We start from the raw sequence: 15178 nt of genomic DNA on the forward strand, positions 1-15178 counted from the left end.
TTGAGCTCATGTAATTAGTTGTTAAAGTATTAATAGGGGGAGGAGGCGAAAATTTAGTTTTTGCCTGGGGCGCTAAATAACCTAGATTCGCGACCTTCATAAGTTAGCAAATATTGATAATAATACTGATACTTGATGTAAAAATTGCATCATTTTGGTGAAATACTAAATAATAAAGTGGAGAAATCGTAAATTTTTTTTTTAGAAATTAAATGCGATCATTGCAAACACGTAATATATTGCGCGCGCGATCGCCTCACAACTCTGCGCTCCTAGTACAGAACTATTCTGTATGGCAGCGGCAAATATTGAAGTCAATTTTAAATTATTGATCTGATAAGCGCTACGATTTCTAGTAAAATCGACGGATATTGATAATTAACGAACTAATACATTTTATAAATTGTTTAAATTATAGAACATTTTTGTCAGCAATTAATGTGGGATGTGACGAAGTTTGATTATTTGAAATAATATATTAAACTTATTCTGAGAATACAACTTATAATTTCAGTAAAATCTTTCAGAAAAAAGTTAAGAAATCAAGAATGTTTTTGACAGAAATTAAAAGCGGTCATGTTCATATAAATTATATTGTTACGTGAGCCAGTGTGGGGCCGTTACATCAAATGAACTGCGAACAAATGAAAACACGCGAATTCAAATAACAGGACACCATTTCTGAGGAACGATAGCATTACACCCGAACGCGGCGACCGATGGGCCCTTTACTGCCGATCTGCGCGTGAGTCCTGACGCAGGCGCGAGAGCGCGTGGATTGCAACAATATTGTTGCAATCCACGCGATCGCCTCACAACTTTGCGCTCCTAATAACATTCTGTATGGCGGCTCAGATGGGTAATTCAATTGATTATATTAATTTTGAATACTTTCTAAAAACTATTAATCTGATAAGCACTACAATGTCTAGTGACCTTCATAAGTCGACGGATATTGATAATGAACAATTTCTTTAAATCATGGCATTATATGGAATCTAACGAAATTTTTAAACGTAATTGCCATAGTTTTAATTTTATATATATACATAAAATCTACTCTAAAAATAGCTTTCATCATTTCGGCGAGATGCTGGAAAAAAGTACAGAAATCAAGAATTAACAGAAATTAAAAGCGGTCATGTTAAGCACTTAATATAATAAACACTGTGAACGCGATCGCCTCACAGTTCTGCGCTCCTAACATATATTGTCTTGCCGCAGCAGCTGGGGAGAAATATTTTAAATTAAATTTTATTAAAATACTTTCTAAAAACTATTTGTCTCATAAAGCAAACCTTCATAAATCGACGGATATTGATAATTAACAATATAATCAATTTTAGAATTTTTTTAAATTATGGAACATTTTTTTTCAGCAATCTGACGAAATTTGATTATTTGAAATAGTATATTAAATTTATTCTGAAAGTACCTCCCATCATTTCATGAAATCTTAGAGAAAAAAGTAAAGAAATCAATAATGTTATTGACAGAAATTAAAGGCGAGCATTGCAAACACGTAATATATTGCGAGCGCGATCGCCTCACAATTCTGCGCTCCTAATAACATTCTGTGTGGCGGCACAGTTGGGGAGGAAAATTTTTGATTCAATTGATAATATTAAAATTTCAAATGAATTTGGAATACTTTCTAAAAACTATTAATCTGATAAGAACTACAATGTCTAGTGACCTTCATAAGTCGACGGATATTGATAATGAACAATTTATTTTTAAAACATGTCATTATATGGAATCTAACGAAATTTTTTAACGTAATTGTCATAGTTTTAATTTTATATATTTAGGTATGTACATGAAATCTACTCTAAAAATAGCTTTCATCATTTCGGTGAGATGTTGGAAAAAAGTACAGAAATCAAGAATGTTTTTGACAGAAACTAAATGCGATCATTGCAAACACGTGCATTGCAATATATTGCGAGCGCGATCGCCTCACAGCTCTGCGCTCCTAATAACATTCTGTGTGGCGGAGCAGTTGGGGAGGAATACATTTAATTCAACTAAAAACTATTTGTCAGATAAATTAACCTTCATAAGTCGACGGATATTGATAATTAACAATATAATAAATTTTAGAAGTTTTTTAAATTATGGAAAAAAAAATTATCAGTAATGTGGGATCTGACGAAATTTGATTATTTGAAATAGTATATTAAACTTAATCTGAAAGTACCTCCCATCATTTCAGTGAAATCTTAGAGAAAAAAGTAAAGAAATCAATAATGTTATTGACAGAAATTAAAGGCGAGCATTGCAAACACGTAATATATTGCGAGCGCGATCGCCTCACAACTATGCGCTCCTAATAATATTCTCTATGGCGGCACAGTTGGGGAGGAAATTTTTTAATTCAATTGATTATATACAGATTTCAAATGAATATGGAATACTTTCAAAAAACTATTTGTCTGATAAAGCAACGTTCATAAGTCGACGGTTATTGATAATTAACAATATAATAAATATTAGAATTTTTTTAAATTACGGAACATTTTTTTATCAGCAATCTGACGAAATTTGATTATTTGAAATAGTATATTAAATTTATTCTGAAAGTACCTCCCATTATTTTAGTGACATCTTAGAGAAAAAAAGTAAAGAAATCAGTAATGTTTTAGACAGAAACTAAAAGCGAGCATTGCAAACACGTAATATATTGCGAGCGCGATCGCCTCACAGCTCTGCGCTCCTAATAACATTCTGTGTGGCGGCACAGTTGGGGAGGAACATTTTTGATTCAATTGATTATATAAATAATTCAAATAAATTTGGAATACTTTCTAAAAACTATTTGTCTGATAAAGCAACGTTCATAAGTCGACGGTTATTAATAATTAACAATATAATAAATATTAGAATTTTTTTAAATTATGGAACATTTTTTTATCAGCAATCTGACGAAATTTGATTATTTGAAATAGTATATTAAATTTATTCTGAAAGTACCTCCCATCATTTCAGTAAAATCTTAAATCCAAAAACTATTTATCTGATAAAGCAACCTTTATAAGTCGACAGATATTGATAATTGACAATATAATAACTTTTAGAAATTATGAAACATTTTTTTGTCATTAATATAGGATGTAACGAAATGTATTAAGCTCAATCAATAGTATTAATCCCTATACAAAACCAACCATCGACTCTACTTCCGTCAACGCTAATTTCGAATACTGATGATGCTCACAATTCTCATAGAAAAAGAAATGTATTACGAAAATTAAATCATGTTAAAGAAAGTTTATTTTAAAAAAACTTGAAAAAATAATACATGCATTAAAGCAAAAACTTTATCGCAGAAACCAAAAAATAGTTAATTTGAAAAATATAGACAAATCACTTTTAAGTGAGGAAAATGGATTATCACTATTAGCAAATTTTGATTCAGGTTCAAGAGTTGTCACTTTTCTAAAAAGAAAGAACAGTTCAAAATTAGCCAAGTATGTTCAGCCATATCATATTGCTGCATAGTGTGTCTGCACTTCGATGCTTTAAAAATAATCACCTTTATAAAATAATAATATTTTGAAATTAAATCTAGGAAGATATGCATTAAAAGTATTGGCAGATGTGAAAATAAATCTAGAGGAATTAGCCTCATAAACCTTTTTAGGGGGGGGGGGGTATGGCGTGACGTTTCTCGCGATGAAGGTGAAGGTAGCGCTAGTGGTGATGGCATGCTCTTGTGGCTGCGTGCGGTGAGTGTCAGGCGTGACTCTCCGAACGGCTGGTAGTTCGGGAGTTCCAGGAATGATCTTCTGGTCTGTCGGTGAAGGCGCGTGGCTGGTTCCTCCGGATGGCTGCTGGTAGATCATTTGCTCGTCTCTTGTATGGTGCCTCAGCTGTCTGTCTCAAGTACAGTGGACCATCTGCCCTCTTCCCCTCGGAGTCCAGGCCTATATCCTTTAGGGATTGCACGCCTGCTGGTCAATCGCGATTGTGCATCGATCTCCTAGCCAATCGCTGCAGTCGCTTCTTGGAACTCGAGAAATCAAATGTTACATTTTCGAATGCAAGTTTTTTGCTTGTCCAGACATTCAAATTCTTCGGAAAGGGTTTGCGATGTGGTGATTTATTGCGTCGTCCGTACCGTTTTGTCACAAAATAGATTCTCTTAACGTTGCGTGGTCAAAATAAATCCCTCTTGTGCCATGATATTTGTCTCATTGTTAATGAATGAACGTTTTTGGTCACAGTCATCAACAATGAGACAATAATCATTTTAAATCTGGACCTATTTGTGTGGTCGCCACACCTCAAAAACTAACTAATCTAAGATAAGGTAATTCCAAGATCATATTCTTGATAATGGGCAGCAGCACAATTTACTAGTGTCCTATTGCTGTAGATCAGGGCTTCTTAAACTATGGGTTGCGAGATTTTAATGTAAAATATTTAAATACATGAGTTTAAATTAAATGTTAAAGCTGCTCATTATGATCATATAGCTTTTACTCACTGATTTATTCATCGGGAATCAATATAATAAGCACCAGAATTGAATGATGTGCTTCAGATCAGTTAAGATTATAAATTTCATTAAGAGCCATGCCCTTAACAGTTGCTTATTTTCTAATCTCTGTAAGGATACGGATTCCTACTATACAAATTTATTATTACATGCAGAAGTAAGATGGGAATCAAAAAGGCAAAGTTTAAGAAGATTATTGTTATTAAAGAAAGAAATCATAATATTTTTAACCGAACAAAAATGTGATCCTGCTGCTTTTTTCAAGCTGCGTTATCTGTTAAATATTTTTGAGAAATTAAACGATCTCAACTTGTATCTTCAAGGAAACAATTGCGATATATTTACTTCGAATGATAAAATTTAACGTTTTGTTAAAAATATCAAAATTTGGAAAAGTAGGGTAGAAAAGGATTCGTTCGAAATGTTTTCCAGTATCGACAATTTTATAATCTTGAAAAATCATTGTAAAACTTTTATGGAAAAAATGATCATAGGTCACTTAAAAGCGCTAGAAACACAGTTTCGTAAATATTTTATATCAAATATTGATTTCAAAAAGTTATCTTGGATTTAAAAAAACATTTTTGATTGGCTTGAGTGGGTTTAATCACCTGCCATATAAAACTCAAGAGGAATTTGCTGAGCTTTCGAGTGACTCAAACTTAAAATTAGATTTTCCAAAAAAGCTCTTGACTAAATTCTGGATCATAACTAGAACTGAAATTCGCACAATCTCTGATATGGCATTAAGTGTTCTTTTGCGATTCAGCACCACATATTTATGTGAAATTACTTTTTCAGCTTTAACACATCACAATATTGTTCATCGCTAAAAAATGTTGAAGAGATTTTACGCCAAGCAGTGTAAAATATTATGCAGTAAAAAAAAGCACATTAGACGATATATTTTGCTCAATATTCTCTTTTATTTATGTTATTGCATAAAATGCAGTTTTGATGAAAAATAGGGCATATAATTTTTGTAACTATAATAAATACAATTTTACAAATTTTTGTGCAATTTTTAATTTTATATTTTTGTGTTTCTTAGCAAATTTTTAAAACTATTTATTTTCATATTTATGTATATTGTTACCTAATTAATAAATTAGCACAAAATATTTATATATCTTCATTTTATATTTATCTGTGGTCGTGAAGAAACTCACAATCATAAATGGGGTCGTGAATGAAAAAAGCATTAAAAGCCCTGCTGTTGATAATCAACATTTATAAGGATTAGAAATAGACATTTACAAGCCAAGTTGTATTAACAGCATGGCTGTGGAACTGCAGTTCAGAAAGTAAGGGGAAACGATTGTACTAATCTCCCAAAAACAACCACCATAGGTTGTCGCCTGACTTCTGAAATTGGACATGACACTAAAAAAAAAATTACGTATTTAAAAAAATTTTCATTGTAGATATTTTGACTTTGAATTGATAAAACCATAAATATCACATTTATTTGATAGAAGCTTATATAAAACAATTTTTGTACTGATCAAATTGTTCATTGGCTAATTATTATAGTTTCTATTACAATGTATTGACACAAATACTAGTAGTGATTTTTATTTTCCACCATGCAAATGTTTTATTAAGGCGAATCTCAATTCGCTTTCTTCAAATACTTTAATGTTATGAAAATACACTTGCCGTTAAAATTTATGAAGGTTTTATACAATTAAAAATCACATATCCATCCATTTTTTTTTTATTTGGCTAATTATTTTTTAATAATTTGAGTTATTTATTGACAATCTGTTTAATAAAAATCAAGCTTTAAATTGTTTATTGTATGTTAGAAAAAATAAGCAAAATAGTATTATATGAAAAATAAAAACTATTTAATAATTTAAATTTACTTAAATAAATAATATAGAAATTTGAGTATATAAAACAGAAGCGATTTTTAATCGTATAAAACCTGCATAAAATTTAACGGCAAGTGCATTTTCATTACATTAAATAGTTTGGTTTGAGTCTCGGCTGACTTTCTATTTACATAAATTTCCCTGTGAATGAATGAATAATTCAACAGGGTTCAAATATTAAAAATTCACAACCAAATATATTTACTTTGTACATAATTTTCTAGGGTTTTTCCTAAATCAAACGTTTATTTGCATATTTTTGCGTTTATAAAGTAAAAAAAATGTCAAAAATACATTGAGTTGCCATTATATATAATGCCTATATTTAAATAAATAAATTTATATTTTTTTATACATATATAGAAAGAATAACCTGTTCGATGTCTGCTGTACGCATGGCTCATTTCGTACAAGCAAAGCATGAAAAACGTCAAAAAGGGGAGCATCGATGGGTTTCCGCCTATTGCTTTCGCCCGATTAATTCCAATCTGGATTGTGGTCAAACGGGAATAGGGAACGCGTGTCCCATCATTAAAATGACGTATATATAAATGGGAATAATACCTTAAAATCTGGATCCGTTGCCATTCTTTTGAAGGAACCCACAATATAAATTGCTCCTGCGCCATTGTCAACCATTTTCGCATGCGTGCTGTGCCTGAAAAAATAAAATTAGCTCGTTTTATTTTCATAGAAAATATTGCATAATTTAATCACCAATAAAATATTTCTTATTATAAAATCTTATTTTAAATATATATAATATTAATTAAACTTATTTTAAAAAATATTTTTTTTTAAATTTGATGATTTTTATACATATGTGTTTTACAATTTAAATCGTTAAAATCAATTTCGTAGTTCGTTCTCAAGCGCGCCCAAAACCGGGATATCCCTTTCAAATTTGCTTACTTGTGACAGTTCTTCTGTCATCTGGTTAGCGCTCGCTGCGCCCATTTCTGTGCAATTAAATAAACAGTGAAATATGTTATAATCACAGCTTTTTTTTACAAAGTGTCAATTGAAGATGATTCAAAGTGATGTAGCATTGGAATTATAGACAAAATAATCAAAACTATAAATTATGAGTGTGCCAGTAAGTGTTTGATTATATGAATAATATCACGGTAATTCTAACAAAATTACTGTTAACTTTCCAGGGTCTAATATTAAAAGACAGACAGCGGTGTTTTGGCAATTAAAGGTATACATACTAAAGTTAATTTAACATATTATAATGCTTGTAATAATGAAAAATCTCGTTTTAGTGTAAGCAAAAAGTAACATTTTACCCACTATATAGTATCATTTACAGTTAATTTTCAGAAGCAGTGATATTTACGTGTGGCAAACAATTAATATATGACATATTGCGACAATTTTGAAGAAGATGAAGAGATGCCAATCTACGTGTTTAATCTTCTACAGTATTTTCCGTCAATTTTGTTCTTCGGTTGTCGTTTAAATTTAATTTATGGATTATATTAGTAGTAATAATGTGTTCAATGTATACTCTTGATAGAGGTCTAATTGTTCTTAATTATTTTTCGGAAACAATGATGGAACAATTTGATGACCTATATGGCTACAACGTAGAATTGATATATATATAAACAAAGAGTGAATCTTCTCATGCTGAAGTCACTGTCAGCAAGTATTATCTTTTTATAAAGAACATACATTAGTTTAATGTAACTAAATATCTTGATCTATTCTGAAAAAGGAATGCTGGCACAGAACAAAAATTGAATAAAAACCATGACGTATTCTGCCACATCGGAATTAAAAATAACTTACTCTTAGATATTTTGGCTATCGATTATTCCAGGTATGCAATCACATATTTATAATCATTGTAAAATATCGTATATATATCGTAATAACATTCAAGAAACTACACATTTATAAGCATTCCCACTGCGACAGCGCCAATTTGATCGACATTAACTTTCAATCCTCATACATACCAAGGATACATTACACGTTCACATTTAAAATATACCTGGTTTATTTACAATTCTTAAAATCTAACGTATATGTGCATTAAATCTGAAGCAATGATAATTTTTATGTATTGTAAAAGGAAAAACTCACTTTTCGGCCTCGGAGCCCGGCGGCGTGAATTCAAAATTTGAAGATTGTTTATCTAGATTGATCAATGTATTCTTCTAATCCTCAACACATTGTGTATATATTTAATTTTCATGGCTATAACACACCTAGTTAATTTGCAATCCGATTATTTATATTCAGTGAAATGACGAATTAATGAAAATTATTGTCGCGTAGCAAAATTTTATTATTGAATAATAATTATTTAAAACTGTTGTCACGGTAATGTCGGCCATTTTGTTTCATATTTGAATGCTTATTTTTCATTGGTCGAAACAACAGAACGCATTACCGGCAGTTCGAAAATCAATCGGAGCAAATTCAATTTTTATTTTTATTATTTTAATAATTGAATATATTTCCTTTGTTTACGTTTATTAATATACACCGTTCATACCCCTTCCCCTTTACTGCCCCTATCCAACTCCGTCTCCAACGGTTAGCCAGTTTCACACGTGCCGGATGGATTCGCCCGGCACCACATGGCAAAAATTAACGTCAAAAGCAATAAAATCGTTTTTAAGTACAAAATATTTATTGCAGGGTAAAATAAGCGCAGGAATAAGTACAAAAACATTGCATCGTGTCGCTTAAAGTATATTCAAACCAAATTTTGGTGAAGAGGAGAGCGTAAAAACAATTATCACTTCTCAGAAGTCAAAAATTCACGTCAAAAGCAATAAAATCGTGGCAGCGTCGTCGCAGTGGGAACGCTCGGTAACGAACGTTTCTATTGCAATGGCGTCGCCACAATTTTATTGCTTTTGATGTGGATTTTTGACTTCTGAGAAGGGATAATTGTTTTTTGCGCTCTCTTTTTGGTCAAAATTCGGTTTAGATATGCTTCACTAGATTCTCACTTATTGTAAGTTTTAAGTAAGAATGTGGAAAGTGTCAGTAGTCACACCTGTCAATAAAGACATGTCTAGAATATTTCCTACGAGTTGGTAGAAATATTACGCCAACATCGACCACCTTAAAAATTAAATTGTGTGACATTTCTTCACACTGAAAAGCAATCGGTTATAGCAAGTTAACTTCCATAAAAAATTGAGATCCTCCTGCAGGTTGAGGGAATCTAAAATCGACTGCACTTTCTTGAAAATTTTCAACTCATCTGCATATAATAAAAAAATTGAATGACGCATTGCTGTTTCTATGACAATAATGAACAATAGAAACAGCAATGGACCCAAGCTGGATCCTTGAGGTACTCCAGTAGAGGTTTTATATGGTTTTGAAAAAGAGTTTTCATACTTGACGAACTAATATTTATTGGTCAAGTAATTTGAGAATATGCTTAGGAGAGATTCAATCACAATTCATTTTATTGAATTCTTTTGCAAAATCTGTTAATGATAACAAAGTTAGAAAAAATTATATGATTAGTGAGAGTGAATCAAGATTGACGGAAACCATGTTTCTGCTTGAGAAGCATACACCTGCAATGATTAAAAGATTAAGATGGTATAAATGATTCAATATGTTGAATTTATGACTGAGTACATACACACTTCCATAAGATTGACGTCATCGCTTTTTGTATGTTCATTCTTCTTACCTCGTTTTTGTACTTTCAAATTCGTTTCATTTCAACTTAAAACTGAGACAATGTAAAGCGTTTCCAGGTAAACAAAATAAACCACCCAGAGCGATCTGATACGACATTGTCTTTGTACCAAAGAGCCCCTCACTTTTCAATTAAGCGCGTCGTCTACCTTTCTGGAACCCCTTCAACTTCCGAGAAAAACAAACCCAAGGCATTATGAGCTCACCGTGGGACTAATTAAAATCGAGCGAAGTCCTCTAAATTGGCCCACACGAGAAATTAGCCGAAACAACGAGCGGCCGGCCGTAAATCAGCCGAAACACCAAAACAACAATAATTAATTGCAATTTAGCGTCGAAACGCGTAATTCATACGGATTAAACGCGCGACGCCTTAGGTGTGGCGGTGCCTTAATTAATTCCAAGAGGTCTGGAGAATAACTCGAAGAGAAAGAAAAAATCCCAAGCACGTGAGCGAGATTAGTGGAGAATTCAATTTGGGGTGTTTGTTTGAGGTTTTTTTTGTTTGACTTTTTCCGACCTCGTTCTCTTATCTTTGTGGGGCGAGGTCTGGAGACTGTAATTTCCTGCTTTGGCTAGCGGATCTTAGCTCGCTTTACGTGGTTCGCCGCTAAAGTTTTATATACACAAGTTTAACGGAAACTATAGTTTGTTGTGTGGGACGCAGTTAAATTTACCCTTGAATCATATAGCCATACGACTTATTAACATATAAGGGTCGAATACAAATACGGCCCTTTCCACCACATATTAGTTTACTAAGATCATAAACCAAACATATTTTCTTAGAAACCTAATCTTTTGTGCGTATCTCCCGATATTATCCACACGTTTTGGTTATATTGCAGCCGCGGCAAATTTCCAAACTTTGGTGAATCTGTCAATTAGACAGGGCTGGAGCAGGGGCCAATTAGGGCTAAGCTGCCGACACGGTTACAACTAATTGAGCTGGAGAGGTAGTGTCAAAACGGCCACAGTGTCACATCTAGGCTGCCGATCGCCAAATCTCAACTCCCAATCAAGAGGGCAAACACGATTTGGCCTTTGGTTCGAAGAGATGTTTCGTCAGATATCCGAAATTTATCCAGCAAAGACGAAGAGACCTTATCAGATCTGAGCTTGAGAATGTATAAGACGATTGGTGGATTATTTGTAGACGATGTATTCCATAAATCACGTATGTTTAAAACGCGCCAGAGATATTAAGCCCAAATGTTTTGTGATTGTACCATAATTAATAATATATTATAACAAAAAAAAACTCTTCAAAAACTACTGATCACAAAAAAAATATATCACACAAAAAATGGACCGTCAAAACAAATTCACACTAATTCACAAAAGTCTATTTAAAATAATTTGAGACAATAAAGAACCATAGCTTTGTTTAACACCAGGCCTGCCGAGAGGAGAGGAGAGACGGGATAAATCACAGCTAACTTTCTCCTTGAAGGGCACGACTCTGGAAAAAATCATAGCAAAAAAATATTCACAAAAAAAGGAAAAACCAACCTCAAATAACAAATCTAAACTAATCTTGAATTTAAAATTTTTTTTTCTATAAAAAAATGCTTTTTTAATACCTGATTTTGTCAAAAATATCAGCGAAAAACTCAAAATATTTTTAATTTAATTATGAGTTAAAATATAAGTATAAATACCCACGACTCATAAATGGAATATCGAAACATCATTTCAACGTACGAGTTAAGACAGAAACCTTTGTAGAGTTAGTATCTATATAAGTTAGTATTACACACAAAAAATCGACTTTTTAGTAGTAAAATTTGTAAAAAGTATTTCTCTATCAGGCGCGTATGGTAAAATACTTTCCGTTTCGCTCGCACGCGTGTAAAGTGATGCGAGTGAGTGAGAGATGTAACGCATGCCCTTATCTCTCACGCGATCGAGCGAAAGGGAAAGTATCTCACGGTACGCGCCTGCTCTCTTGGGGACAATTAATGGTCGGTGCTTTGCTTGTAAGTCGTTATTTATTAATTTACAAAGCAATTTATTTGTAAACAGTTTTTAATAAATTAAATTCAACGCATATTTTCAATAACACTCCGTTACTCTTTATTGCATATTAAAATTAAACTTAATTGCTCTATGAGACGACCGTGAAGAAAATGAGATAATGACGTTTATTGGAACCACATTGAAACCATTTTTTCTTCCACTTCTTTTAAAATTACTATTAGAGAGACATAATAGCTTTGACCGTTAATCATGACTCATTAATTGTAGATGAAATGCATCTGTAAACAAGTTTTTATAAATGTATTTTGTGCAGCTCTTATTTTTGCTCTCTTAATTCTCCGAGATAATAATAAGATAAGCTTTCAAAAGCGATAAAATGTTAAAACACTTATTATATATTACATAAGAGTAGCTTAAACAGACAAAAAATATGTTAAAGCTCTTGATCTGTAATTAGCTTAAAATACTATAATACGTACATTAGTATTTTACTATAGAAAAACAGCTACAGCGATAATGGAACAGTCGTTTCCGGATCAAAGCACAGACTTTTAGGCCAAAATCTTACATCACATTTTCGCCGAGGCAAATCTCAGGGGCGTTGAATCGAAGGGCGCAAGAACACATCCGTTATCTGTCTCCATTAGCCCCTATCGGCCGAGTGAAAAACATTTTCGTCGCCAGCTCGTGATTTATACACGACGGGCGGTGGGCGGATGGTGTGGGGGCTGTAGTAAGTATCACAGCACGTGAGGCCTCGGGCGGCTTAATTAACCGCCCTAATCGGACCGCCTTGAGGAAATTAGTCCGCACTATCTTAGCTCAGCTAGTAGCACGGGTTTCTTGTCTCGTAGCGAGAGAAGATGTCACGCGTCGTTATGACTGTTTTAATTTATAGCTTGCTAATCTAGCTGTGTATACTCCCGAGGGATCTTTCGGGACGAGTCGATAATAGCGAGCGAGAGTCAACTGTCAATTTTGAGATAAAATGGGATTGAGGTTGTAAAAATGCTGTGGGGTTTGGGATGTTTGCTCATATTAATCTACTCATGTCAATTTGACTGACCACTGCTGTCACTCGCGACAGCCTAGGTAGGAGATCGAGCCTAGTTTTAATCCGCGCAGTATACTGAAGCGAGGAATGATTAGAAAATGATCTTAGTTACTTAATCTTATGCATCTACTGCTCAAAGCCTAAGAAAAAAACAGTTTTACAATTCTGATATCTCAAACACTTTAAATATTTTTGAATGTCTAACGTTTACTAATATAAAAAACAATATTTATATAAAGCATCAGTCTATATATATTTTATCTTTGCCAATTTAGGGTCTCTTTCAAATAACATTGATAGCAAAAAATCATTATTTTTTAACAAACTGGTTTATGCATTGCATAGTAATGATGAAAAAGTCTTTTTTATATTTTGTAAAACCGAGTTAGAGATTAGTTAAGCCCTTCCAGGCAACGATATTAGGTGCTTCCAAGATGTCCGTTAAAATCAGAGCTGCATACAGAGTAGGTAGTGATAAGCGGGATATCGAAAAGGTATGAATGAACTATGATTCAAGATAATTTAAGATAAAATTTAAAGTCCGATATATATAATATTCGTAAGTTTGAACTTCAGGTCAGTATATAATAGTCAAAAAAAATTACCCGGAACATAACCGGGTACCCGGTTCCTGTATAAAAAAAATACCCGGTAATGAATTTGGGCGGGTATTTGAAGAACATATACGTAAGAATAACAAAAATGCATGATATGCCGATATTGTGAGTTGCTATCGCGTATATTTGATATTCAAAAAACATTAATCCATTTTATATATTTTCTCTACAACAATTAAGAGTTTATTAAAAATAACTTAAATAGATAAAAATCAACAATATATCAAAAAAAATATATCGAAAAAATGTCTGCCGCATTGGAGGAACACTCATGTTAAGATGAGGCCGCGACGAAAGGGTTAAAGAACACATGATAAATTAGGATAAAATTACAAACCGGTTAGGCTTTTGGTACATAATGTCTAACAGTAACAATGCCAATTAAATCTATATATGGCATATAAAAATTGTTTAAGAACAACAATAATCTTCTGCCATTTTCACCAACGTTGAGTTTGTTATGTGTTAACTAAGCTTTAAATAAAAAAATACATACAAAAATCTATATATAAATGTTGATTTATCAATACGACGAAGCCTAAAAATGAAAGCTTTTTCTCCTTAAAATATTTCCCTTTCTTTTATAACAAAGCGTAAAAAATCTCAAAAGCACGCGTTCATAAATTAACGCGCATTTTTCCAAATTATTCCACTTGGATCGGTCTGTTTTTTTTCTTCTTATTTATTTTTTTCGTTAGACCTTTTCATCGACTTGAGTGCCGTATATTTTTTCCTTTCTAATACTCAGCACTTACCTTAAACGTCGTTTTAAGTCAGAAATAAAGAATAATAATAATAATAAAAAAACATACAGAAGCGAAAAAACGCACCCCTAAAAAATCCCTCGTGTCTTCTTCAATTACACCTTTCTCCAGTTTTAAACCTTGTTTTCCTGTGTCTAAAACTGAATTTAAGTGTCCCTGCCCAGCCGCGTGTGTTGGAATAGGCGTCCCTTGGGAGTTCATATCCCGAATTGGGGGACAATAACGTGTTTAGATACACCCCTCGGGGGCAGATTCCCCTCATTTGATTAAGACGCTCTAGTAATCTCGCAAAGGAGTCGCGGTCTCGGAATTAATAATGACACATCGTTGGCAATTACGAGGCACCGGCTCGTCTAAATGTAGCCTGAGGGTAAGAGGATCATTTCACGTAGCTGTAATGAAAGATAAATCACTCCTTCTAGGAAATTTTATGTAAGCAAGTAGGACGAAAGAGCTCAAGTCTATTTATAGTGGCGGAAATGATTCGCGGTAAGCAAAACTGTAATATATTTAATAATATGTAAATAATGGTTGATTAGTTAACTAAGCCATTAAATAAACATCCCTTGTGAGTTGTTAATTGGACAAATCGCTGAGAATCAAAGGAATTCTAGGAAAAATCACATCAATATTATTATTTTAATTAAATGAAAACAATAGAGAAAAGTTAAAATACTTATTTCAGTCATCAATCTTTTGCCCAA

At 32.7% G+C, this 15178-nt stretch overlaps 1 protein-coding gene across 1 annotated transcript in view; it reads right to left on the reverse strand.

The window, feature by feature from the left end:
• The window catches only part of LOC148229092 (uncharacterized), a 118020-nt gene that overhangs the window by 13091 nt on the left and 89751 nt on the right, over positions 1-15178 (reverse strand). Inside the window, exon 3 of the mRNA XM_088196790.1 lies at positions 6943-7036. Within this exon, the coding sequence (XP_088052916.1) occupies positions 6943-7036 (94 nt within the window). The remainder of the gene's footprint in view (positions 1-6942; positions 7037-15178) is intronic.

Source organism: Plectrocnemia conspersa, unplaced genomic scaffold (assembly GCF_051122295.1).
Source record: "Plectrocnemia conspersa isolate PC_06_02 unplaced genomic scaffold, ASM5112229v1 ptg000011l, whole genome shotgun sequence".
Taxonomy (NCBI): Eukaryota; Metazoa; Arthropoda; class Insecta; order Trichoptera; family Polycentropodidae; genus Plectrocnemia; species Plectrocnemia conspersa.